We start from the raw sequence: 26636 nt of genomic DNA, 5'->3' as shown, positions 1-26636 counted from the left end.
CGGACCGGCCAGCCGACCCCGGCAAGCCCGGTGGTCGAGTGGTTAAGACATCTGCACTAGTAAGCAGGAGGTCATGGGTTCGAGTCCCACCCGAGTAAGCTTGTGAGGTTTTTTTCGCAAGCTCTCGGACAAGCACTGAGCATACAGTGCTTATTAATATACATTGGGTAAGGGCAAAACTTGTTATATTTCCATAGATAAAGTTTTTCACTTTTTGAGATACTTTTGGAAGATTTCCTCCCTACTGATGCCATTCAATCAGCACAAAATTGCCCCCAAACAAAAAAAATGTTCCGACTTACCGATCAAGAGAGTCTGCTAAAATGTTTGTGATTTTGCAATTTAGGGTTTTTAGTCATGCTAGCTATGGGAGAACTACTTGATAGTGATTTAGTTCACTTTTTAGTAATCGCGCAGGGGCATGCAACTGTTTTGGTGTTTGGGTCTTAGTCTTTTTATTAGGTTTGATTTTATATTTTTAACTTCGTCTTCTTTATGTCTATACTGTATGTAATTTTTTTTCTGTACTTATTTTGTTTTATCCATTGTAAATTCGACCTGCGAAATAATAAATGAAATGAAATCAAATCAAATCAAATTTTTGAAAGGCATGCACAGCACAACAACATTACACGAATTTTTTTGGCCTAATAAAAGACTGCATGATGTACATGCATTAGGCCTTAGTTAAATAAATCTTTGGCAAGTGTTGATCCAATTCAATCAAGCAAATTTATGACATAGCCTGCCCTGGTCATGCTGATCAAACAAACTAAAAAAAAAAAACGTACGTATCTTTTTGAGTAAAAAACAGCAGGCTGGTCTACATGTAGGCTGCAACTCATTTCTGTGATCGACCAGCGATGATCAAGAAAGAACTTTTTTGTTTTTATAGGTGACTGCATGATGAAGATGCACGTTGCGTACATGTACATGCATGCAGACCCATGCATTAATACGTATAAAACCGACACCGTGCAAAGCGCTGTGGATATGTTGATTTTCAGATTTTTTTGGCATAGGCTAGTGACATCTCTGATAAGTAAAATACATGTACAGCCAAACTCAAACCAACGCCAGAACCCAACACTGAGCGCCCATTCTGTGTGCCACCCTCCTTTATAATCTGAATTATGACCTTAAATGTTTTAGTGACCCAAATCCAAGTGGCCTGTCCAGGTTCTTGGTCAAGGTGAGACAAAACGGGAAGCTTTTTCAGAAACGATGGTCCAAATGTTTTTTGCTCTTTGAATTCCTTTAAAAAATGGAGCAAATGTCTTTCAGAGGGCAACTTGCTCCTATCCCATTATCACTGTCAAGTCTTCATCTTTATCTAATAGAGTGTTTGGATTATTCCTGTCTCATTATTGCATGTTGAATCGATTCTTGCAAGAAAATTTGCATGTGAAGACATTTTTTGGGTTCAGAATATTTTTAATTTCCATTTTGACAACTTTCTCACTTTGGATTTCATTTTGGAATGTTCGGGTGGTACAAAATGTTTGCAACTTTAGACAGTTTTATGTAAGAAGTTCCACAATGTCTATTCATGTTGGACAGCCTAGCAAATTAAGGAAGATTGTTGCGAGAATGAGAAAAGCTTGTTTCAGATGTCTACATCTAGCAAATAAAGTTTAATTTTAATGGGGCTGGATGGTGAGTGAAAAGAAATCTGTGCATATCCCCATAGACGGAAGGATTTTACTATACCTGTGTGATGTCTGACCCTGCAGGTAAGTGTGACAGTCAAGCAGTCCTCTGGCAGTGATTTCAGTTTGGAGTTGGACCTGGCCCACAAGATCATCCCCGCCAAGTGCACCACCAAGATCATGTCGGTGAAGGTTGGTCACTGTGTTTTTGTCATGTTTTCTCAGCCTCCTTGCTGCGATGATCATGCACATGTTGTGGGCTCTCTATAAAGTTTTGATGACCGTCTTCACTTTTTAGCACAAAAGTAAACAGTGAAATCATAAAAAAAGGATTTGTCCAGCAACTGCGCTGGACCCTCAGTTGTTGATGTTGGCCAGAATTTGACATGTGAACGATTTGCCACTTATAAACAGATTGAGCTGAAATTGGCCAAGGAGGAAGGCTTGATGTGGAGCAAGCTGGAAGGAGAGGATACCCTGGCCACCAAAACAACTGTAGACCAAGGTGAACTTTGCTGAGTTTGGAATCAAGCAGCGTATGCAATCGGGCCAGTTTGACTGAAGGGTGCAGCCCTCAAAAACTTCCTCATTCCTGCTTGATGTGGCTTTTTATATCGAAGCAGAGGCTTTTCATGAATGTTCATATTAGCTTTTCAAAGTGTAACTTTCAGACATTTTTCTCAAATCAGATCCTGAAAACTGGTAAACCTCTTAAATGTCTGTGTCCAGTTGTTGCACTTTCTAAGAAACTTTTAAATTTTGCACTCATTATGAAACTAATAATTAAATATTGCCTGTTCTAAAATACATGTAGCAAAGGATTTAATTAGAGTCCTTAATTTTTTGCATTGTTGTTGAGCAATATGTATATGTATGAGGATGTACATGTATGACTGATAATTAAATAATTAAGATGTGGACGGGAAATGGCAGTAGGAGGAAAGTTATATGAAAAATCTCAGGATGTTTTTTAATAAATCTGTGCTTGCCAACCTTTAAACGGTCAGACAATAATTGTCCTTTGACGCCATTTTTTTTTATTTTCACAGATGTCAAAGACACTGTGCACAAGTACCCTACATCTAGCCACGTGACTCGGAACTGGGACAAGATCGGCCGAGAGGCAGAGGAAGAGGAGAAGGAGTCGGCTGAGGGGGAGGCTGCCCTCAACCAGCTCTTCCAGAAGATCTACTCGGATGCCTCAGATGACGTCAAGAAGGCCATGAACAAGTCATTTGTGAGCAGCTTTTCTGTTGGTTTTTCTCTGCCCTATTAATTTTGGCATCTTGGCAGTAGTGGCAGAAAGTCACAGCAATGCGGAATTGGCCAACAGTGGAGCTGCAGATGGGGGCCTTGGTCCCTTTAACAGTGGGAGCCTTGTTCCCTTTAACAAGTTGTTCTAGGTGGTTTAGCTCCATTCCTATTCCATATGCAAGCCACTAGAACCATGTATTAATTCTAATAAAAATAAATAGAATGTATTACATCTTCATTTTCAAGAAGCCACATTGAAAACCACTCCCACTTCCCACACAATTTATTTCTTACAGTCTTTTTACATTTTCTCCACAGACTGAATCCGGTGGCACCGTCCTGAGCACCAACTGGCAGGAGATTGGTGCCAAGAAAACAGACATTAAACCACCAGATGGAATGGAATACAAAAAATGGGACACCTAACAGTCATTGGCCAGTGTAAATAGTAGAAAGGCAACATGTTGAAGAAGTGGCACTGTTAAACTCTCGTATCTAGACCAAAGAGGCGAAACCTTCCGGTCAACTGGTCACAACTAAATGGCTAGGTAAAAAAACAAGGCTGAACTTCTGCCGAGTCAAACTGGTCAAAACCTTCCTGTCAAACCTCCTTCTTGTCAAGGTTAAAGCAAGGCCAAATCGCTGCAGTCTCAGTCAAACTGGTCAAAACTTTCCTGTCGAGGTCAAAAATACGGTCAAACCTCTATGATCTGAGTCAAACTGGTCAAAACTCTCCTTTACAAGTCAAAGCAAGATCAAAACTGTGGAAAAAAACATAGGAAGCCAGTTGCTCCTCCTCCCAAGAATTGAATCATTTTGCTGGAAGGAACCAAACAGTGTTAGATTTTCATTGCATGGATATCATTTTAGCTTCATTTTACTTCATTTACTCGAGGAAATAGTTCTCCAATTATCCTGTAAATAGTGCAACTTTGTTCCATGTACAGTTTTCTAATTTCAGTTTGATTGAAATTTTAACGTGTAAATTAATTTGTAGAGGGGTACAATTCTGGAGGAAAGGGTACTTGTGACCTCCACATTGAGGAAACAATTTGATGAGAGAAGACCTCTTCACAACTCTTCCTGGATCCCACCATGGACTTAACCAGAGCCAGAATAAGAACCAAGGAAGACAGATGAAGTGCCGAAAATAGAGGATTCCTCAACAAACAAATCAATGTATTCTTCCTCAACAAACCAAATCAATTTATTCTCAAAGTGAATCCACTTCTTCATACCGATAAGTTATTTTTTCAAGGCTGAATGCAAAAATTACAATTTGAAAAGTAATACATATGCACTTGCAGTTGTTTGTAATTACATGAAGGGAAAGGTGGATGCAGGTTGTAAAATTCACCCAGCTTTGCTTTGCCTATTTACTTTGATGAAAAAACGTACTAAATTTGTCCATGTGATGAATGTTCACTTGAATTGATTTTGGACTGGTGTGTTACAGTGAAATTGAAAACATTATGTCCTTTTTGTATAGACTTGTCTTTTCTGTCAGCCTAGTGACCCTCACTGTTGACCCTTCTGTGTCCATAATGAACCGTTTCAAATGTGCAAGAAGTCTTCTAGTAAGATGAATGTTCAAAATTCCATAAACTGTCCTCACATTTTGTATTTCTTGCAACAATAAACTTTTTAAAAATGCTTTATGAAATATTGCTTTTATTTCTCGGAACAGACACTATTCTGATGGTGGTATTGGATGGAGAAATGTTAAAGAAATGGTATGAACAAAACTACATGAGTGGCCAGTAATGTAAACAATGGGGTCCATCTACATCTATATAGAACTGGGAAAAATTGCCGAGGATTCCAGTCGTGATTTTTGACCGTCAGCGTTCAATTTACACAGAAACACGCCTTCGCAGTCTCCTAGAATTGTGTACTTAAAGTTGCCGTAAGAAAGATGCATGTTCAAAGGCACCTGCCACTGCGGACTTTGAACATTTCCTGAATTGCCTTTGTCCATCAAGTGACATCTTGTGAAAAAAACCTATATACATGAACTGTATGTGAATAATATACCACCCAGTGCTATGTTTGCACTGCACAGTCTGTAATTTTTTAGATGTTGGCATCTGATGTCCACAAATTACAATCATTTCAAGCCTTTGTTCGACATCAACATGGCATTGGCTACAGGTCAAGCTTGAAACGTCAAGAAAAACTTCAGGGAGCAGTTCCATGTTTTACAGTACGACTGAGACACACTAGCAACTCCATCCAACACAGCTCACCTGTTCATATCTAGGCCTAATTGCATCCATTTTGGTGGTACCGTGGGGTCCTTGTATCAACTTGTGACATACAAAACCTGTCCACTTGGACTGTGGCGTCTGCTGCATTTCAAGTCTGGAAACACTCCTGAGGCATTCTGTTCATGGTGGCATTCTTTGGCAAAGCTCTGCGTCCAACTGATTGCCAAGAGTTCTGGCACCTAGCCATGATTGCATCTGAGTTCATCCAAAACCAGCCTATCAATGTTCACTCCTGATATCTGAAGCAGTCACTGGCAATCTTCCAGACGCCGCCTTGTGTTGTCAACATGAAATTTTCCGTAAAAGTGAAAGTCTCCTTTGTCCCTTCAAACTTGACTCTTCCTCCAACGATGACCATTAGAGATGTCTGACCTTGTGTAACAACACCTGAAGAACAAAAAACAGGCAAAATAATATTTTGAAGTCTAATTACTGGGAACTGTTTATGTATACAGAGGTGAAATATGGATACAGACATTAAACACAAAATTGTATAATACTTGGTATCGGTTGGCAGTCAAGTGAGTCAATGGTGTGTTCGCTGGTTGGTAACTGATCCAGGAATTTCAGGATAGCTTCACAGCCTTGTAGTGGGTTACCATTCCACACCATGGTAGCTGAATCCATGTATAATTTATTCAGCATCTAGAAAAAAAACACATGTAACAATTGCCGGTAATATTTGCTGATTACTCATTCAGGAAAGAGCTCCTGTTTTAAAATTTGAACTTGCTTCATGTACTCTGACCTAGTTTAAAGTAGGCCTAGTGTTTGTAGAGGACAAACTTAAAATCTTTGATTATCACCACTTTTGAGAGTGAAAAATGCCGGCAATGCCCAGCAGCCTGGTCTTTTGTTCAGAGTACGGTCTTTTGTTACAGGGCCCTGTTTCCTTTGTCCGAGTTCGGAGACCCCGGCCATGCATATAAACCATACGGCTCCGATTTCGGAGTCCCCGGCAGGAAGTGGTTAATCAAAAATGAGAAGAAAAGACCATCAGCCATGTAAGGCTATATGTATCATAAAAATGTAAAGAGCTACATGTGTACTGTAGCGTAGTCTGGTTAGTCTGGATTTCTGTTCCCCCTAGGACTACAGGTTCATCATATTACACACCCACGTTTGGGGAAGGGGGTCCACTCATTCTAGAGGTAGATTTCTGAACCCTTGTCTAAAGAAGAAGAGTAAAAACAGGCTACTTACGTTCCTTCTCTTATCAAATTTTTCATAGTACAGCTTATGGAATTCTTTACCAGCAAGCACAGCTTGTTCAAGCTGCAATTTGAGATCCTACAATGAAAAGACAAAAAAAAAAAGGTCTTAGCCTATAAATACAATAGCCTAGGCTTAATCGTACTCTCAGTTACCACAAGTACAAACCCCCTAAATATACAGGACTGGGATATGTTCCAAGTACGGACAACACTGATTTTCCCGTAAAATTTTGTAACAGCCATCAGAAAGTGACAAGGTCCTAAAAATTTAGCTAAGAAAACTCATTAACAACATTTCCTTAGAATACACAAAGGCCATGAGAATAGAAGTTGTAGATTTGCATCCACAGCCTACATGTCCTGATGCCACTGCCCCCAAAAACCCTTTTTTACAAAGATTTTATAATTTGTAAGAGGACACAAAATCTAAAAAGATGTGGATGGCTTTCGTATGTCCAGATGTCTGCTTGAGCTATGGCCAACCCACGTCAGATTGGCTCGCACCTTTATTTTGTACAGTATACTACAGGTCATTTTATTATAATGATCCCTATTTGACCTGATCCTGCTGGGGGTGTAGCTCATCCTCAGCAAGGCTTTTGCCTTGGTTGTTGTTTGTCAGTATTAAACTTAACTGGAAGTCTGTAATAATAAACGAATGAATAATGAAAAAGGGAACAAAATTCCTCCTGTGTCTTTTTGAAATTGTTAGGATGCAAATCATATCTTCTATTCTCATGGACTTAGGATATTCAGACAAGTCTGTGTTCTTAATCCTCCATCATGTGACCATGGTCTCATTTTGTACACAGTCACGGGGTATCAAGTTGTTCGTTTATTATTTAGAACTCTTTCCCTGTACAACATGACTTTTAACGTACTCAATCATTTCGTCTAGCCCGTGCTATTGGGGATTGTAAATTTGGGGACCCTGTTCCTATACGGTAATAGAAAAGAGAGCTACATTTTAACTTTTGAATTCATCTTCATGACCACTGGCACTGTGACATCATTCATGCTAACTGGAGGGTTGTCAAAAAAGGGCAGGTTTTTAGGTTTGAGGGAAATTGTTTCATAAACACATGACACGTGGTGAATTCAAATTCGTATGGCTAGTTAATCTGTGATAAAGTCACATTTTCTCACAAATAACAAATTTCCAAAAAATTAGCCCAGAGTCAGTCAGCACGATAAAACTTAAGTTATGACTCAGTGACAGGGACAATGCATGAGGGAGGAAAACAGTGAGTGGGTGAGCGTTGCTCAAGTTTTTCTGGGGGGGGGGACTTAACCAGTTTTTCAAGATTAAAATGATAAAAAAAACTGGGTCCCCAAGTGTACAATCTTTCGTGCTAAGGAGTTATAACGATTAGTCAAGACTAAACAACATGCCAGCGGTGTCAATACATTGTTAATGTTGGACTCCGTGTTTTCTTACCGCGCTCGACATCTTGGCCACTTCGAACTGAAAGCGCGCCATCCAGTGACCAAAATTTTAACCCACATGTAAGATGACCCTGATGGGACAAAGTTCATTTTACATTGTGGCGTTTCTCTCACAATACTCTATTTTCTTAGAAAATGAAATACATTGGAAGAATCCTTTCCCCCTAAAATAGCATTTTTATTGCAATAAAAATTCAAAATTTCTTGCATACTCTGACAGGTAAAAAGCGATGTGATAAATGCGTTTCGTTTGCAAATGTCTTTTTAGGGCTGTTACGCCCCAACTACAGCATCAGTCCCAACTATAGTTGGGCCCGTCCCAACTAGAGTACTACATTTGGCCCGGCCCAACTACAGCAGAGAGGTCCTGTGTGCATGATGTGCCCGGCATGTGCCAAAGTCATATTGTTTACAAATGTCATGTCATTGGTCATAGGTGTAAGTGCCACAATTTTGATGAATTGTGTCCAGCGAGAGACACATTGACTTGGATAATGTTGAGACATTTCCCACAGACATTGGTCAACAACAGTTGGGCCAGCCCAACAGCAGCACTACAGTTGGGACTGTTCCAACTATAGTTGGGACTTATGCTATAGTTGGGTCGTAACAGGGCCATCAATCAGTCAATGTTCCCTGCGTTTAATTTTGGTTAGACAGAATTTGCTTGCGCACGTGCGCGGATCGCGGTGAATTTTCACTTATCTTCAAGTTTATCACTTTTGTAGAAGGCTTTTACTGGCACATGATCATAACTTGGGTAGGTAAAAGTTTGAAATACTCTTTGAAAGCTAGAGGAGTTGGAAATTGTAAACGAAATCCAGTAATTACAGGCAGGATCTCGTCGATTGTTTTCCCATTACCACGAACCACTGAGGTAGAAAGCACGAACAGATGCGTACAATGAATGCTGGTACACTGGTAGTGGCTTGGCTTGTAAAATGTAACCAACTCCGACGCCAACTATTGTTACACCTACGAATCACTAGAATTTAAAGTGAAATATTTTGCAACTTAAAAGAGAATAAAGCTGGAAATAACCAACACTATACAAGACTTTACATGACTTCTGGAGATGAAGATACACAATATGGTAATCTTCCCATGTCATGAACCTAGAGTGCTGGATATTTCCAGCAGTGTTGGGTCCAGCTTCAATCAGCTTTTAATAGTAAAACAGTTGCAAAGCATTGTGATTTTTGGTGCCAAAAAGTCAGCGGTGTGTAGGCCTACCGGGAATCGGACCCAGTGGTTGCAACTGCTAAGTAGCTTGCAATCCACACTGAGACCTACATACCCAAGCTAGTGATATTCTGTCACTGAATTTAGCATATAGCAATTTTGGTTAAGTTAGGCCTACGATGGCTGTGTTGGTGCTGTGTGCTAGTGAGGTGAATAAGTAATTAAAGTCAGTAATCACTAGGGAATATTGCCTTGACCTGGGTCAAATATTACATAGAGTGTGACAGTTCATGGAGAAGCATCTTGTGACTTGAATTCAGTTTGAAGATCTTGTGTATCTTATATTGCGATCGTCTTCTGTGGTCTTAAGACGTCTTGGCCACAGTAGTGATTATTGTCCTGAACTTTATATGTAGCTGCTTGCATTTAACTAAACTATGTTGTCGTAATATTACACAATTCATGCTTTTCTTTTCGTTTATTCACAAGTGTACTGACAGATACACATCCTTCAAATCACATTTATCATTCAAATTACATTTATCATCCTTATACATGTATGCACCATTTTCTTCATTTAAAGCATTTCGTGTTGTGCCTTTCTTTTCAACAGATGGAAGTTGTTCTGAAAAGCATCTATCGAAATTTGTTCCTTGTGCTGGCAAGACAAATTTTGAAGCTGATCAACAGGTAAGCTAGTGTGTACACAGCTGAGCCAGTTGACTCACTCAGAAACTTGCTTGGCCTAATGGCTTTACTGCTGAAGCAGCCTGACTGTTTGGGCAAGTCTGCTGTTTGCAGTTGACTGTAAAGGCACGCCATGTAGATATGTTACGCCCTGTGTCAACTGCCCCAACTGAGTGGGTATGCCCAACTGTGGTTGACAAGAAACACTGCATGAGAAAAAGGGCATGGGAACGAAAAAGGCAAGCAATAAGTGACGTGAAGTTGTATTGAGGTTAAGATAGGAGAAAGGGAACACAGTCAGTTTAAAAAAAAAGACTAATTCCAAGATAAATGAACAACAGTGGGTAGAGAAGAGAGCAGAATCATTGAAATGTTACAATGTCAGTTGCAAACAAAACAACAATTCAGCCAACCCCAACCGTGGTGTAAAATCCCTTTTAAACATTGGTAAGAGTTCAGTTTTTGCAATTTTCTTCTACAGTGAAATCTCAATAAGTCGAAGCTCAGGGGAATGGACGAAAAGTTTGAGTTATCCGACGTTCGAGTTATCTAAAGTTACACGCTTCATTACATATGTAACCTTACTGGCTTACGGCAGCTGGCCTGCAAGCTGAGTTGAACACGAAGTGGATTTCAGGCTATCCCTACTGTGCAAGATTTCCTCAAACATCATCATTAAACATGTTTTCACGTGGTACATCAATAAACAATAAACCAATGAAGTTATGTACCTGTACCTGTGTCTACGTCCTGAGAATTCATTCATTTGCTTTGCATGACTGGGCTGTTACCGCGTAACGCAGCGCACGGGCCAGTCGGTCAGGGTTTCCGTGCTGATTCACGTGATACATGTACAAAGAGCTTGAGGGCGCATCATTCGTGCCTGATTTAGGCTGCATCTGAATGTCTTGTCTAGAGCTAGGTCTTGGTATTCACTTCATTGGAAATGCATGGAGATGCGCAGACAATAGACATAGACATAGCCGTAGCTCTGGAAGCCTGTTTCGGACACGGCCTTATTTTACGGTTGCGGTTGATGCCCACCCAGTGCTTGTCGACGTGACAATAGCAGCCCGTGTGAACATGCTCGGCTCATCAAAGAAAAGTCGTGCGCGTGACAGTAATGACTCATAATGAAGGCAAGCGTTCTTTCATCACTTTTTATTCATCATTCTTCAGTTTTTTGTTTTAATTGGCCTGCCAAAACTTTGACATATGCGGCTTTAGTGGTATTCACGTTTCGAGTTATGGATAGTTTATTGTACATAAAGGCCTATTCTTTTGTCGGGAATACAGAAAGACGTCGAGGTAAACAGAGTTTTGACAGGCTTCGACTTACTGAGATTTTACTGTACTGTGGTCTTTTTATATTTAATTTTGCTGGATAACCAAAATTGGGCAGTTGTCACAGCTGGGGTATAATAGATAGACTGTCCATTGAGGTAACTCAACTGGCATTTTTTTTGGGGGGGGGGTGCATTTTTATCACTGGATTTCACGATACTGATTGAAAAATACCTGGGAATGTCATTGAAATAAAAATGGAATCTTTGCATTGAGGAATCTACCTTGTCTGACATGCACACCATTAGAAATATTTTGCTAGCTTGAAAACTGCTGGGCATAAGCATAGGTTGTGTGGGCTTACTCCATCCCTGCACAGTTGGTTGATTTTGTTACACAATAGGTCATAAGAGGGAAATAAAGTTGGATAGTGTGATAGCGCGGCGCAATCTTGCTGATCAACCCAGTACAACTTTCCAAGCCAAAAATATTGACCAATCTAATTTTGATTTTTGGAATCAAAGGCAATAAACTTAAATCACAAAGGATTCACATAATCAAGGTGTCACAGCAGCAAAATTGTTTTGATGGTTGAGTTGTCATATGTCACAGTGAACAAAGAGTATGGGTGGATGCACTTTCAGAATACATGTACATACTTGTATGCTGTAGAGAAGGTGCAAACAAACTTGGTAGTGTTACAGTCACAGTATTGGGCTGATTACCTGCTGCAAGTAGGAGAATGTATGCACCTTGATGCCTGGACTGGACTTGATATCATGCTTTGTACCAGCTCAGGGAAAGAATTCATTGTTTGTCACTTTTTAAATGTGCCGCAGTCCTACCCATTGAGGTCATATTTCATTGATTTTTTTTTTTCTCAGTGTTATGGGAAGGACGACATCTCGAATCACCATGCTACATTCGAATATCCTGGACCAGTCCCCTGCCGGAAAGCTTACCAGCCAGCAACTACTGAAGCACTGCATTGATGCCCAGAATAACCAGCCTTCTTTGCTGAAGAGGAGTTTCCGGTCGCTCCTGGGGGACGCTGTGGATAGAGCCGAGGGGAGGGACAACACATCCATTAGGATCATGCAGTGGAATGTGTTAGCTGATGGTAAGTTGGCTTGACGTTTCTTCTTTGCCTTACAACCAAGGTGATGATATTTGAGAGATGCAATAGCTGTGTTGGTTGTACAAATCAAATGTGTCTTGGTTCAAAATCAAATTCCGTTTAAATTGTTTGAAGAAAAAAGTATGGTATAAAGTGAAATTTATGGTGTAAATTACATTTATATATTTAAGTTTTTGAAACCCCTCTCTCGTAATAATATATGCCATGTGTGACATTCCATATGAACAAAATAAAGTTATAATTCACACAGAACATTTATTGTTGTCAAAATGCATTTTTGTAGCTTTGTTACTGGTCTTGATGAACTGTAACGTTAAATAAATGTGTTGTTAGACCAGATTAATGCAAGTAACAAAATGTGATATCATCGTCACTGACAAGAAGCAACATAAGGGCTGGTAAACAAGCAAGAAACTTGAACAGAAAGCCCCATCAGACAGAGGGCAGGTGTAAAAGAGGAACAGGCACAGACATGTCAGGAATTCTTCAAACTTCAACGGTAATGGTATGTCACCGTTTGAAAGTGGGACAGGAGCTGAGAAAAAGCCGTAGGCTGAATGCCTGGGACTCTGACTGAATGAAAGTTCTTACGTAGGTTGTGGGGAAAGTCACTTTACATGGGCCGGGTTCAGAAATGCTCCTTACTTGAACATATCTACAGGTACATTGGAAAGTTTCATGCTTCCAACGACGACAATACAGCGACACTACCTAGGCTTCCTTCCAAATCTGTAGATATTTAATACTGAGGAATACTCACTTGTCTTATCTAGCACTCAGCAAAGGAGCGGACAATTTCATCAAGTGCCCCAGGGAAGCCTTAGAGTGGGACACTAGGCGGGTCTCCTGCCTCCGAGAGATCTTGACCTACGACCCTGATGTTATCTGCCTCCAGGAAGTGGACCACTTCCACGACTTCTTCAAAGTACAGCTGGAGCGGGTGGGTTACAAGGGAGTCTTCAAAGCAAAGCCGGACTCCCCTTGCCTGGACTGCTTGAGCAACAATGGCCCGGACGGATGCGCTGTTTTCTACAAACTGGAGAAGTTTTCCCTGGTCAATAGTATGTGCCCTGTCTTAGAGGTGAAAGATGGGGGTAGCACATGGCCCACCAATCAGGTGGCAGTCCTGTTGCGGCTGAAGTGTAAGGCCGTTGAGGACCATCATGAGAAGGAGTTGGTTGTGGGCACCACTCACCTGAAAGCCAAGGCAAGCTGGCATCAACTGAGACATCTTCAAGGCTTGAACCTCCTTGAAGTCCTTCAGCAACAGGCTGGCGGCTGTCCACTGATTCTGAGTGGAGATTTCAATGCTGAGCCATCTGAGAATGTCTACAAAGCCTTTGAAGCCAGCGAGATGGGGCTAGACAGCGTTTACAAGAACCTCAGTGAAGATGGCAATTCTGAGCCTCCCTATACCACGTGGAAAATACGCCCCTCAGGGGAGGTGTGTCACACTATAGACTATATGTGGTACACTCAAAACCAGTTGTGTCCAGTGAAGATTTTGGAATTGCCCTTGGGAGAACATTTGGGGAAAGACAGACTCCCATCACACACGTATCCCTCAGATCATTTGTCGCTTGTTGCAGATTTTGCATTCAAATCGTAGTGGGGTACTCTCAGTATGATTTCTCCACCTCCTGCATTTTTTTTATTTGCGAATGTAAAATATACAGGCAAATTGTGTTAGATGTCTTTCAGAATTTGAGGAATGGCTGCACAGGCATTTGGCAGCTGTCTTGAGCGAGAAAAGCCAAGAACACTCTCGTTGACATTTTACGGGTGTAGATTTCTTTCTGTCATAAGTAAGGTTTGATTTGAAACTATGCATGGTGGAAAACATCTCTCAGTATTTCTACCACGTCTTTGTAAGCAATTAATGCATTTTATTTTGTGTACATTTAAGTGAAACCTGACCACAGGGGTTTCACATTTGCTGTGTGCACCATTTATGAGAATCAAACAATGCAACAGGTATTTATCTGGTCGCAGATTAATGCAAGATTTACCAGGCTCAGGTCCTCCAGTACATTAATGGCCTTCCATAAATACCAATCACTTTTTTGAAATATGAAAATTTTTAATTTATCCTTTAAAATTCCACTCTTGGAAAAGGTAACAAAGCATTTTCTTTTAACCCAGGGCATTACAAAATCTTTATCTGCCTGTCTCTGTGGCTGATTTGTGCTCTAAGAAATAGTTGCTATGTATAGACTTCAATTTGAGCACAACTACCTCAGATGGAAAATTTACATTAGGATGTAGAAATCCAGATTCCTAAAGCTTTATGACTAAAATGACACTGTTGGAAGGTTCAGAAATTTAAAAGACGCTATACCCTGCAATAGCATACAATAATAGTTGTAAAAATTTGCATACACTGTAAAAAAAAGTTGAGAAGAGAAAAATCAAATTTTATCTTAATGTTTGCAAATTTAAAAAGATACATTAACCCTACTTACTGTACACAAGAAATAGCTGTGAAAACTGTAAACTGAAAGAGAAATGTTCAAGAGAAAAAAGGAATTTCTGTTTTACACATTTATCAAATGTAGGAAATCTTAAGAATTTAGTTAAAAGCAATACAGGATACATGTTAAAAATGATGCACCTGAGTGCTCCTAATGTTTGTGAGGGGATAGAATCGTTCAATAAACAATATTCCTAAATATTTTACTTTGGATTTGGTGTGTTTTTATAACACAGAAGCAAGAACATGTTTGAGTAAAATTTTGACATAAATATATAAAATTAAGCTAGGAGATACAATAGGTATTTCCCAGTGGTGTAATCAATTATATAGGAATTGTTTAATCAAATATCATTTAACCACCATTACAAATTAATAACTGTTAAATCAAATGTCAGTTAATCAGAATTACAAAAATGATACTTAGACACACACCTGGCAGAATGACCTCAGCAGTTGTTTAACAGGTATCAGGAAAAATCCTTTTTCTACTGGAATGCCAAGTTAAAGTAAGAGATGTCAAAAAGACCAATGGCCTACATGTATGTACAGAAATAGCAACTGAAAAAGTGTTAGCCAATTAGTCTGTGAATCACATTGACGTGATCGCACATAGTACAGTGATACCACTGTGCATGTAGTACCATCTTAACTCTCGTTATTGTTTATGAACATGTACTCTTGTACTTCTGAACAGAAACATAGTTTTAATAATTTTTGTTTTGAACATATCACTACTGCATTTTGTACTTTGAAATGAGCTTTTATGTCAAGTGTTACAAAGGACTGGTGTACTGTTGTAATCAGGGGTGTGCGAATTCAGCTTTTTAGCTGATTTCAGCATTTTGTGTAGATGCTGATCCTGGATTTCAGCTTTTTTGTACACCTGGTCTGTACAAAAGTATGGGAAATTTTTACATTTCAGCATTTTGCTAGCAGTTTTCAGCTTTAGTTTCAAGCGGCCACTCACACCCCTGTGTATTAAATGTTTTGATGAAGTCAGTACATTCACTTTCTTCGTGTAAGTTCTACGTCAAAAGCTGTCATTCTCCCACCTTAATGTGATATTACTGTAACCACAGTGCCAAAGGAAGACAGTGTGCAATAAATGTCACTACATGTACATGTATATTGACTTCGTTGATCTTGTCAGTTATTCTACATGCCCCATACTATAGCAGTTGCATTCTCACCCCAATTGATGTAATTTACCATACTGTAACCTCAGTGCCAAAGGGAGACATTGTGCAATAGATGTTTGTGCTAATTTGCAACAACTGAAGACAACTCCTTTTCAATTTTGATTCAACTTTTGGTTGGTTTGCTTTCTGTTTGTTTTCCTTTATTTGTAACAAATTTGCACCCAAAGCAGTGACTTATTAAATGTAACTGTACCTGCAAGATTTGTATATTCATACCCAGTGGGCCATATTGGCTACATTGTGAAAGATGAGCCAGACACTAATGGGACAGGTAAACATTTTGTATCAATAATTGAGCAATTTATGCATATCACCATAAACAAGGCCTGCCTATTTCACATTACAAAATTGTAAATTCAATTACAGTTATTGGTTTCCATGAAAGGCCTCGTCATCAATAAACTTTTTCAAGGGGAAAAAACTACATCTTCCTTTACGCATCATCATCCACTTGTATTTTTCCACGACTGTAGTATTGAAGATGAGTGCAAAAATTGATGCATTCTATTTGTAAATTATGGTTTAAGAAGTAAAACCTTCAGTGCAATTACACTTCATGTCATTATAATATTTGGGTGGTATTGAGAAACTAAGGCATATCACAGGTGGTTGTAAAGTACACCCAGAATGTAATCAGTTTACAGTTCTGAAAAATATACCATGTATATCCACGATTTACTTTCAACAATCTGTTATACTGTACCCATCCCTCTCCCCTCCCTAAAAAGGGCAAATATTTGTTTTTGAAATAAAATAAGGAAGATGACATTTCTTTGGTAATGTGATTTCCTTCCTTTCCAAAGCATGCAAAAAGCCCCCAAACGTTGCCTCATTACTGAGAATAGCCTTGGTCAAGGCGTTCGTCATTCGTCACATCGCAGCACGCACCAGCCACTCAAAATCAAGGCGAAGAGCAACTTCCCACGGTCTAAGAAATATGTGTAAAGAAATTCTTAATGTCATCCCCTGCCCTCCCTCCCCTATTTTTATTCTGCACTTGACAATGGGGAAATGTTTTATTCAAACACTCTGCTGAGTGCCTCCTGCTATGGACTATACAAATGTGTGTACAGTTGTAAATATAGAGTGTACATGTTCATGTGTACAGTGATCTACGAGTTCATCCCATTGTTGTTACTTCTTCCCTGGTACTTTGCTCCCTGTTTCCTTGACATCAACCAGCTTTGTTAAGCCTATCCATACTGGTCTACACTAAAAACTCGCCAAATGTCCAGTGACACTCAACAGTACTGTTATTTTTGACGTGTCAAAGGATCGGCATAAACTAGATTATTCGGAGTACAAGTGTGACCCACTCTGAAAAAGCCAAAGAAAAAGCAATAGGAATCCTCAACATTTTAAAATTTACAGAGTGTCCATTTTCATCATACCAAACTGAGAGCCGAGTTTTTCAATCTAATTCAGGAACTGGTGAAAGCTCATTGCATTATGGTGTCAGTAAAGAACCATTCCTCCAAAATAAATGCCTCTGAAGAATGCCAGTTACAACTGAACTACATTTCAACATTCCTGTTTTATTCACAGAATAACTCCTTCAAATCACATTATCCAAGTCCACCATTTATTTTAAAACCTTGTGAATTTAAACCAAAAATAGATCTACATGTAATATGGTCTTTCATTGGGTAGTCAACATTTATAGAAGCCTGAGAATCGGCACTTTTGCTTTTTCACTGATGGTATCATGTTGGTGGTATATGATCCAACGATAATCAACAACTTCCCATGATCCTTGCTGGGCATGTGCCTGAATTGCGCCCTCTAACTTGTCACTCCACTCCTCCGCTACCTTGGTGCTCATTGTGAACATGATGTGACCACCTTAGGGAGTGAATCAAAGATACACATTTGTTAATTAGTCGGTCGATGCAAGCTTTAGCCAGGCCCTTCATGATGACCGGGTGAACTATAAGTGTACTCTGATATTCGCAGATACGAGTCCCTAAAATCCTGTCTCATCTCTCCTGAAGAAATGATGTCAACTTTCTACTCTGTACCTGGTTTTGTAATTCGAATGAGCTCCGGGAAGCACGCATCAGTCACATGACCAGGAATACCAAAAGCTCCACTCATGACGACGACATCATAGTGATCTGATTAAAAAAAGTACACTGAGCACATAAAAAGAAAGCACATAAAAAGAAATCACGCCAAAGTTTGTCTGTTTTTTTATTAGAATGTCATACAGCCTAAAACTTCATTGTTTTGCGACTAATACTGGTACAGTTGCTGGATATGATTCGATGAAGTGTTCGTATTGAAACGTACTATAGACGTGTATCTGCCTGTTTATTAATCGGCTAGTTTTCTATACCATACCATCCGGAATTTTCGTCTGGTGGTCATCTAGTGTGTCGCATATGTACTCAGTGTAGCACTGATGTTCCTTACTCTTGTCCAAGGAAACTTGAGAAGGTTCCAGGGCATCAATGTGAATGAAGCCACGCCTCTTGAGCTGAAAGCAAAGAACAAAACATGTCAAGACTAATTGTTCATTGTTGTTTTCTTACTTTCAGCCTATTTGTATTGTTTCATGTTGTTTCCTGTGGACACCAAAGCTCTTCCCCTAAGAAAAGGGGAGGGGAAATAGTCAACTGATTTACTGAAGCATGTATGAATGGTGCTCCTTTTTTATGGCATGGCATATGGACCATGTTGACTTTGACCCTGATCTGAGGTCACATGAATATGTACTGTTCTACCGGTGGCTCCACATGTTGAACTGACAATGTTGACAATTTTTAGGGTATCCAAATCACCGATGGTGGAACTGGGAGGGTGTAAAGGTAGCTATTTTCCTCAACTTTTCCCAAGCCATTTGAGGTGCTAAAACATTTACCTCCCCCCACTAACAAATATTGTATCTGCCCCTGTTCAGGCTTTCTCCCTCCCCTCCACTTTCAACACTGTTCCACTGGTCCACTTATCCAAATGGAAGTCCTACCAATTCAGACTATCTAACCTCTTCTCCAACCATTCCTATTCCAGACGCTGCATCCAGGATCTTGGCCGATTTATCTCTTATGACGTCAGACACAAGGGCAGCCAGATTGGCAGGACCACAGTAACCCACACTGAGATTTTGCTGACAAGGAGAAAGTATAATACGATCCTTGACAGGCCTTCAGCTGGCAGAAAGTGACAAGCTAGGTGAGGAAAACGAATCTCGTAAAGACCGTTTAACTTTTTCTTTAAGTCTCCCCTGGGCTTTTCAGGGAACCAATCAGTGATCAAAATGCTTGAAACCATATGCACTACATACAGAATTCGGCTATTAAGTGTGGTGATCAAGCACACTTGTAGACCGTGTTCGAGGGAGACCAAATTTCAGTCGTATTCCTGAACGTACTGACCCTTAATGGGATGGTACCGGGTGATTTTGGGGGTTGCAATGAAATTATAGAAGAGAGTCTGGTTCTTTAAATTTAACATTTCCAAATGAACTATTTTTGGGAATCTGACTGATATTGGGTCCCCCACGAATATGATCTGTTAGATATGCAACGCCGTGATACCACAGACACAAAACTACCATTTTTTCAAAGATTTTTACATGAAACGGCCACACCCATATTTCTACAAGATTCCCAAGAAGTAAGGCATCCTCTATGATAATAGTGAGCCCACACTAGGCTTATTGTCTGTCCTACGTACGGTAGGGCCTAGAAACATTGTAAACATATTTGTCAGTAAACCTGTTCAATCTTTGAGCATCATGGGATTGGGATTGGATGACAAAGAAACTGCTTAGGATTCAGACCCTTTATCAAACCAATCTCAACGGTTATACAGTGTAGAGTTGATGATTTGGAATGAAGTTATTCACAAAAATAAAATTCTAATGCTCATAAAAAAAGGAAATCAGGGGAATGCCTGGCATGACCACAAATTTCTGTCTTTGACCAAGATCTTGAATTTCAAGCTAGGCCGTACATTATTAATAGTACATACAGGGAGAGCTGATGTGATGAGCATTTTTTTTATGAATTGATTGTTCACTGGTTCACTTCCCCATACTTTTTAGGGCCTGTGTTCATGCACAAAATTCATAGCTTGCTCGTTATAGAATCGCTTGATGCAAGAATGTCGAAAAAAGTTCTAGCCTACCTCCTTGTAGTGATCTGCCCATTCATCATAAACTTGAACCAGTTTCTCCCCACCTGAAGGATGGGCGTAGATTTGGCTCCGAAAGTGGTGAAAACCTTCGACACTTTGCTCTGACTCGTTCATTTGTAACGCAAGACTAGACAGATTCTCACTTATCAATATCCATTCACCCTTGATCGCCAGGGAGTAAGCCTGATTGCAGAATACCCCGCCACACAACTGTGTGCAAGAACACTGTGTTCAACAACAGACGTGACAGTGTTGATAAAATTTTATTATCCCCAACAACGACTCTTATTAGTAATACGCACACCTTGACTTGACTACACGTCTGACCATAATGTCTGTGGTCACTGCAATGGTAAATCAGAGCGCCCTCTACATCGCTGTCTCGCAGCTTGTGTTTTTTTTTATCGAGAACTAGCATGCGATGCTTGAGGGTCCAGTCCACTAATTCAAGCCCCATTGAAAACAGTGTAAAATCAGCACCGTTCAGGGCCCAATAGCATGCACGCCAACATCCCTGAGATTTCTGAAACACAAATGAAATTCTTGTCTGGTCACTTATCTTTCAATTTCTTTTCAATTTTTTGTGGGTTAACCAATTACATTTTTAATTATTCCCACAAAACAAAATCACCCCCCAAAAAGTGATTTTTCCGAAGTCTGATTGCAGCCATTTTTCAAGTGGCAACCCTCAACTTTCTCGGGCACTTAGGACCATTTTTCAACCGTAGTTTTCAGCCCTTCTGCCCTCATATGAAAGCTCAAAGACCCAGGGAGTTGATCCTGGCGACGATTTACACAATCTCACCATTTTGGGGGCCAAACAATCTCTTTTTTCAAAAGATACTGTGGAAGGGGGCACTTTTAATGCTAATGAGCTGGTCAGAAATTCTCACTTGAATTAGTGGTCTGCACCCTTGACGTCTATGGTTAAGTTGGAGCCGCACATGTGACCCAGTGACATCACGTAAATAACATACATGGTTTTACTTTGACAAAGGCGGGGTGGTCCAAAAGTGGACATGTTGAAATTTGAAAGGAAAGTTTTCTCCCTATACTTTGAAATGGAATGGTCTTAGGAAGATTGGCATTACCCGTAGCCCCCCAAAAATAATGTGGACGAAAGTTGTAAAGCGGCTACCGGAGTGACGGTCCTTTGTAGTACCGCAAACTTGCGGAGCCAGCCCATTTTATTGACCCGCCGTCGGTTGACGGGCATCAGGCGTCATTTGGACATTCCCCTGCTGTGAATGTGATAGGCCTTTTTCATGCAGCAATTTAGCCGATTTTGTGAAAATGATCGGGCCTTTTCAAGTCAAGGATGTGAATTTATGGGATGTATTGAGGGGAGGATTATTTTAAAGGAAATTATTGAAAAATAATATGTCCAATATGGACGAAAATTGTGAACTAATTATGGTGGAATTTACTCGGAGTGCCAAAAGTGAGCAACCATTTTTTTATTAAGATATAAGATTTATTATATAATCCACCATCCATGCATTTCACAGTACATGTATCCGATGACTGCTCTGGGCTGTCACTTGCAAGTTTGTGTTTTCATAGCGTTAATATCTCTTCACATTGTCACTTTGAATCACTTGTCTTCATATTAATGACCCAGTCCTCCACTGTAACTGCCCACTCGTATTTGATGACCTGAACAAAGATTTGAATGGTTAAATGGAGAAAAGAAATGATTTGGAATTATTTTTGAACTTCCTAAAAGATCAGAACTTTTTGTATTTAATATAAAACTGAAAAGCGGAGAACAGTGACTAAACTTCAACATGAAGTGCGTGTTCATGCCCTAACATCTGTATCATGATAGTGTCAAAGCAACCCCCATCAGGGCCATATGGTGTCCAGCAACCACCCTCCCCTTTTCCGAATTTCAGAGCCGGGCAGTTCTGAGATTTAATTCATCTCCCATACCCTTGTCCTCATGCAGCGAAGATTCACGCCACTGGTCGGAATTGGTTAGAACAAACCAGTTCAGTTAAGAGCCTGAAAGCTGCCCCTCGGTGGTCATAATTATTTTGCGACCAATTGCTTCCTAAAAATCACCTTTGAAAAAGGCCTTTGTGAAATAATAAAGTGAAAAAATTGGCGGGTGGAGATATTTTTATCAGCGGTGCAAAGCGCAGTGATGTACTGTAATATCGTCGACTTTCTTTCTTTCTTCGGTCAAGTGCTCACAAAGAAATGCAGTATCTTCCAAATTCATTCATCTATTTCAGCCAGAATCTACGTTGGCCGAATTCTCATGTGTAGTGACTAGCATCTTTGACCAGTGGTTACCTTGTGGTCACTAGTGTTAATTTTCTTCAAAATTACAAAATGCTTCTTCCACAACCTTGGTCCAATTCTTGTGAAACTTGGTCAGTGGCATGTCTTGACAAAACCTCATAAAAGTTGTTCACGGAAGTTGGCCAGTGGTTATAAGTGGTCATTTTCTTTAAAATTACAATTTCCTTCTTCCACAAAATTGGTCCAATCATGGTATTGTCAAACTTGGTCAATGATATCTCTGGACCGTCACAAAATGTGTTCATAGTGGTCAGAAATGGTCATTTTCTTCAAAATAACAAATTGCTTCCCCCCAGTCCTGGTCCAGCTACTGTCAAAATTGATCATTTACAGCTTTGGAACAAGCCTCAGATTGGATGTTCATAGAATTTGGCCATTGGTCACCCACTACTGGCCAGTTTTGTTATATCTATCGGTATCTGCCACCTTCCTTTGCCGATTTCAGCCACATCTGGACATAATCTTCCTTGACAGGATTCCTGTTCCTAATTGACCAGTGTACAGGGTCAATGGTCACCTAGTGCTCACAAGTGGTTATTTGCGTTAAAAATACAAAATAACTTTTCTCACCCTAGTCATGACTCAGTCAATCTCAAATTAGGGCGATTACATCTTTGTAGGAAACACCATGCGGGTGGTTAACAGAATTTGGCCGATGGTCCTTTGAAGATGGTTTATTCAAGGTAGTTGATGGAAGATTCTGATGCTTCATAATTAAATTTTAGTGTGGGGTGCATCTTGTTCATGTCAGCGACAAGGTTTTGAAACTCAGGGTTCCGTTGTATATGACTAGTATATCGTCTCTGTAACGCCACCAGGTGAGGACGGTTGGGCACCTCCTCTGTTACTCTGTTTTTGAGGTAGTGCATTGTGATATCGCATATTTCTGGGCTCTATGTGGATCCCATTGAGCAACCGATTTTCTGGAGAAAGTGTTTGCTTCCGAATCGGAAACAACTGCGGCTGAGAATGAGCTCCAGGAATTTGTGGATGTAGTCGGTTTGTGGTTTTGTGATCGAGTATTTGTGGTTGGTGTTGTAAAGGCGTTACATACACATTGGATTGCTTCGTTTTGTCAAACGTTTGTGTACATGGAAAAAACATCTATGCTGGTAATTAGGCTGTTTTGTTGGAATTTTCTCCCTTCAAGTTTGTGTAGTATGTCTGATGTGTCTTGGACATACGTAGGTTGTGCGGTGGCTATGGGGAGAAGGAAGTAGTCGATGAACTCTGCTATTTTTGCTGTTCGGCTGGTGCAGCCACTTATGATTGGTCGGCCCACAAATGGTTCTCCTGGTGGTGGAGGTTTGTGTATTTTCGAGAGAAAGTATATGGTTGGGCATTCACACTTTTATTTGTGTGGATGGAGGTAGTTTAGAGTATCATTGTCGATATGTTGGTTGTTTCTCATTTCTATTGGTAGATTATGAACCATTGCTATGGTTTGTGGGGTAATGTCGTGGTCCAGTTGTTTATAGTGATGGGACTCAAGATGGCTGTAGCCCAGATGTAGGTATAGAGTGGTAGGGGTAGGAGAAAACGGGACCAAAACGAAAACCCTCCTATAGGCCTACCTACCCGACCCCTTTTTTCAAAAATCAAAAACTCGAACCCGGCAACATTGAAAAACCCTCTTATACCCGACCCTTTTTCAAAAATTTAAAAAGTCGTTACATTTACACCCTTAAAACATCAGAAAACCACCCGGATTTTAAGGACAACATTCAATTTTGCCGTCCCCGGTTTTCGGATCACTAAACAGGGGTTTGGTAGGTATAGGAAGGTTTTCGTTTCTTTCCCGTTTTCTCCTACCCCTACTACTACCGTCACTAAACTGAATAATTATTTGACACTTGCAGGAGCGTTTTAAAAAATTGACTGATTATTTGACACCTGCAAGAGCGCTTTTAAAAAATTGAATGATTATTTGACACCCGCAGGAGTGGTTACAAAACGAAAGCGAAAAACGAATTATCGGTTAACCGAAAATTATGAAAAAATTTCCTAATGTTTCTCTAAAAGTCAAATGGATCCAACTTTTGCCACTAAATTTGTCGCGGAAAAACGGCGGATAAAAATGAAGAATTTTTTTGAATGGTATATAATGGAAGTTATAACTAAATAATGACATCGAATCAAAACTCCAAACCAAACGGATTACAATATAAGCATAATCTCCGCGGATATAATTTATGGGAAAAAAGTTCTTAATGAAATATATCATCGCCCATAATATCACTTTACCGCAACCACGGCAGCCTCTGTTACTGTACAAACGCAATGAATTGATACAAGTGGTGAAAAATTACTCAAAGCAGTTTCAAAATTTACCTCGTAAATTGATCGACGAGTTACTCAAATTGGCTGATGACAACAATTTACATCTGATTGCTACTGGACGGCCAGGTCAAATTTTAAAAAGGGTTTTAATCACCGCGATTTAAGATTTTATCAATCCGAAATTATTTCGAAAATTAGACGTACGCAACGTAAAGCGATTCCAAGGCAACTACCGAAATTGGGAATTAATTCCGCGGTTTTTTAATGACGATGCAGTTCAATTTTTCATTACGCACAAGAAAGATATTGAAAAATTGGCATTGAATGAATTGAAGGAAGTAGGGGCTTATTGTTTACAAACGGGTAGTAAAAGAAACGACTGGAACAGAAAGATTTTGTCACTGAGAAATCTACCTTTTTATCAAAAGTAGCAAATGTTAACCTGTTAAAAATGCATTAGAAGAGTAAAAACAGCAATTGGGCAATATGCGCTGCCTTGGGGTTATATTCAGACAAAGTCAAACGTGCAATCAAGAAAAATAAGGATTACAAAATACATCGAGAAAGAATAACGACATATAACACGAACGAATTAGATTTCACCGGGATAGATTTCCCCACTCCAAAGAATCAAATTCCCAAAACTGAATTGCAAAATAACCTATCGATTAATTTATACGGCTACGACCGAAACAAAGGCACGTTTCCTACTTTGTATTTATCTAAAAACTTTTCGACAGACAGACATGTAGACCAACTACTATTCGACAATGGACACATACAACATTATTGCTAGATTAAAAAACATGTCGAGAGTCATTTCAAACGTAATCAATAATCACAACGGCCGAATTTATCGATGTCGAAAATGTCAATGTATTTTTCACAAAGGAGACCGCCTAGGAATAGACGTCCCGATTACTAAAGTCATTTTGTCGTGTGAATATAACATATTAAAATTTAAATTGAGAGACTACAAAAATAAACCGCCGTTTGTCATTTCTTCCGATTTTGAGTCGATCTTAGAACCGATGCCCTTAGAACCGATGCCGCTTACCGACGGCAACGCCGTTAAAACGCATCGACATATCGCTTCGGGGTATTTGTATTGCATCAAACGATGCGACGGCGTTTGCTCAAAACGGGTAACTTACAGAGGGCGCAACGCGGCAAAATCGTTCATTAATTTGCTGTTGGCAGACAAACAGGAAATTAACAAAATATTTGCAATCCCAAAAAGGATGGAATGGAATTTAGAATTATTCAAACAGCACGAAGCCAACGATACCTGTTGGATATGCGAGAAACCGATTTGGCCTACCCAGTATAACCGATGCCATTGCCCAAGGCCAAAGGAACCCAAAACGACGAGTAAGCGATTAACCAAACAGAAAACTCGCGCGGTTACTTCGAATACAAATGTATGAAATGCAAGAAACCGATTAATAAATTTCGCGATATTTGCCACGTTACCGGTAAGTATCGCGGTCCGGCGCATCATTTATGCATTTGCCAGTTATCCGTACCAAACGGAAATCCCGTGTTTTTACACAACTTGGAAAATTATGACGCACATTTGATAATGGAAGGTATATCGGCAAGTACACCCGACAAAACTGCATTGCATCCCTAAAAATTCGGAAAATACATTTCTTTTCGGTGGGCCAATTAAAATTTCTAGATTCGTTTAATATCTTGGGGACCTCGTCGGACGCATTAGTTAACGCCTGTCCGCTAACGGTGTTAAAATTACTTCGAAAGCAGTTTCCCCAACGAACAGGAAATCATCCAGATAATGCACAATGTTAGGAGATTCGGCCACCTTACGAGTACAGTACTCAAGGAAAGTACTGAACCGCTCGAACGTAACACAGGATATAGCACAGCCCATAGGCATGCATTTATCAAAATAAAATTGGCCGTTATGGGAAAAACCAAGCAAATCAAAATCGCTTTGATGGACGGGAAGTAAACGAAAGGCCGATTTAATATCCGACTTAGCCATCAGGGCACTGCGTGGTAAACCTGCTATCATAGTTATCGCCTCATCAAAACTCGTGTATGAAACGGTGGTGTCTGCGGGATCAATGAAATAATTCACCGATTTGCCGATAGGGGA

General features: G+C 39.9%; 4 protein-coding genes across 7 annotated transcripts in view; 2 read left to right on the top strand and 2 right to left on the bottom strand.

Annotated features, from left to right (window-relative positions):
* The window catches only part of sugt1 (SGT1 homolog, MIS12 kinetochore complex assembly cochaperone), a 28907-nt gene extending 24341 nt beyond the window's left edge, over window positions 1-4566 (top strand). Inside the window, exons 3-6 of one of the 2 annotated variants that reach the window (XM_022252384.2) lie at window positions 1734-1841; window positions 2064-2154; window positions 2699-2886; window positions 3222-4566. In XM_022252384.2, the coding sequence (XP_022108076.2) occupies window positions 1734-1841; window positions 2064-2154; window positions 2699-2886; window positions 3222-3329 (495 nt within the window). In that variant the 3' untranslated portion in view covers window positions 3330-4566. The remainder of the gene's footprint in view (window positions 1-1733; window positions 1842-2063; window positions 2155-2698; window positions 2887-3221) is intronic. The other variant, XM_087132451.1, reaches the window with a different exon arrangement.
* Window positions 4084-7913, bottom strand: LOC110988649 (NTF2-related export protein 2-like). Its single transcript, XM_022252385.2, has 4 exons — window positions 7823-7913; window positions 6374-6460; window positions 5671-5815; window positions 4084-5557 (listed from the first exon to the last, which is right to left on the bottom strand). The coding sequence occupies exons 1-4, from the start codon at window positions 7862-7864 to the stop codon at window positions 5397-5399; spliced, it is 435 nt and encodes a 144-aa protein (XP_022108077.1). The 5' UTR covers window positions 7865-7913; the 3' UTR covers window positions 4084-5396.
* A 517-nt stretch (window positions 7914-8430) lies between these two features.
* noct (nocturnin) lies at window positions 8431-15720 on the top strand. Of its 2 annotated transcripts, XM_022252377.2 has the most exons (4): window positions 8431-8590; window positions 9626-9702; window positions 11868-12103; window positions 12895-15720. In XM_022252377.2, exons 1-4 carry the CDS (start codon window positions 8576-8578, stop codon window positions 13728-13730), a joined length of 1164 nt encoding a protein of 387 aa, XP_022108069.2. In that variant the 5' UTR covers window positions 8431-8575; the 3' UTR covers window positions 13731-15720. The 2 variants fall into 2 exon arrangements, with proteins under 2 accessions (XP_022108069.2, XP_022108070.2); XM_022252378.2 differs by lacking the exons at window positions 8431-8590; window positions 9626-9702 and adding an exon at window positions 10735-10838.
* On the bottom strand, window positions 14181-20288 carry LOC110988647 (methyltransferase-like protein 27). 2 transcript variants are annotated; one of them, XM_022252381.2, is made up of 5 exons: window positions 19922-20285; window positions 18777-18899; window positions 18134-18269; window positions 17812-17907; window positions 14181-17635 (listed from the first exon to the last, which is right to left on the bottom strand). In XM_022252381.2, exons 1-5 carry the CDS (start codon window positions 20042-20044, stop codon window positions 17451-17453), a joined length of 663 nt encoding a protein of 220 aa, XP_022108073.1. In that variant the 5' UTR covers window positions 20045-20285; the 3' UTR covers window positions 14181-17450. The 2 variants fall into 2 exon arrangements, with proteins under 2 accessions (XP_022108073.1, XP_022108074.1); XM_022252382.2 differs by lacking the exon at window positions 18777-18899 and having other exon boundaries at window positions 19922-20288.
* Between the last annotated feature and the right edge of the window lie 6348 nt (window positions 20289-26636).

The sequence above is a fragment of the Acanthaster planci genome, linkage group LG02 (assembly GCF_054643075.1).
Source record: "Acanthaster planci isolate LZ-2023a linkage group LG02, COTS_SCS, whole genome shotgun sequence".
Taxonomy (NCBI): domain Eukaryota; kingdom Metazoa; phylum Echinodermata; class Asteroidea; order Valvatida; family Acanthasteridae; genus Acanthaster; species Acanthaster planci.
Note: the sequence above shows the minus strand (reverse complement) of the source record. Positions and strands in the feature narration are given on the sequence as shown.

What these genes read in the sequence shown, in the direction of transcription:
- LOC110988647 (XM_022252381.2), bottom strand. Translation starts at nt 20,044, where the DNA reads ATGAACGAGTCAGAGCAAAGTGTCGAAGGTTTTCACCACTTTCGGAGC. An exon ending in CCAGACGAAAATTCCGGATG is followed by an intron (nt 17,908 to 18,133) that starts GTATGGTATAGA and finishes TTTTTTAATCAG; the next exon opens with ATCACTATGATGTCGTCGTC. An exon ending in CATTCGAATTACAAAACCAG is followed by an intron (nt 17,636 to 17,811) that starts GTACAGAGTAGA and finishes TCACTCCCTAAG; the next exon opens with GTGGTCACATCATGTTCACA.
- LOC110988649 (XM_022252385.2), bottom strand. Translation starts at nt 7,864, where the DNA reads ATGGCGCGCTTTCAGTTCGAAGTGGCCAAGATGTCGAGCGCG. An exon ending in AATTTGATAAGAGAAGGAAC is followed by an intron (nt 5,816 to 6,373) that starts GTAAGTAGCCTG and finishes TTTTTTTTCTAG; the next exon opens with ATGCTGAATAAATTATACAT. An exon ending in TGACTGCCAACCGATACCAA is followed by an intron (nt 5,558 to 5,670) that starts GTATTATACAAT and finishes TTTGTTCTTCAG; the next exon opens with GTGTTGTTACACAAGGTCAG.
- noct (XM_022252377.2), top strand. An exon ending in ATTTTGAAGCTGATCAACAG is followed by an intron (nt 9,703 to 11,867) that starts GTAAGCTAGTGT and finishes TTTTTTTCTCAG; the next exon opens with TGTTATGGGAAGGACGACAT. An exon ending in GTGGAATGTGTTAGCTGATG is followed by an intron (nt 12,104 to 12,894) that starts GTAAGTTGGCTT and finishes TGTCTTATCTAG; the next exon opens with CACTCAGCAAAGGAGCGGAC.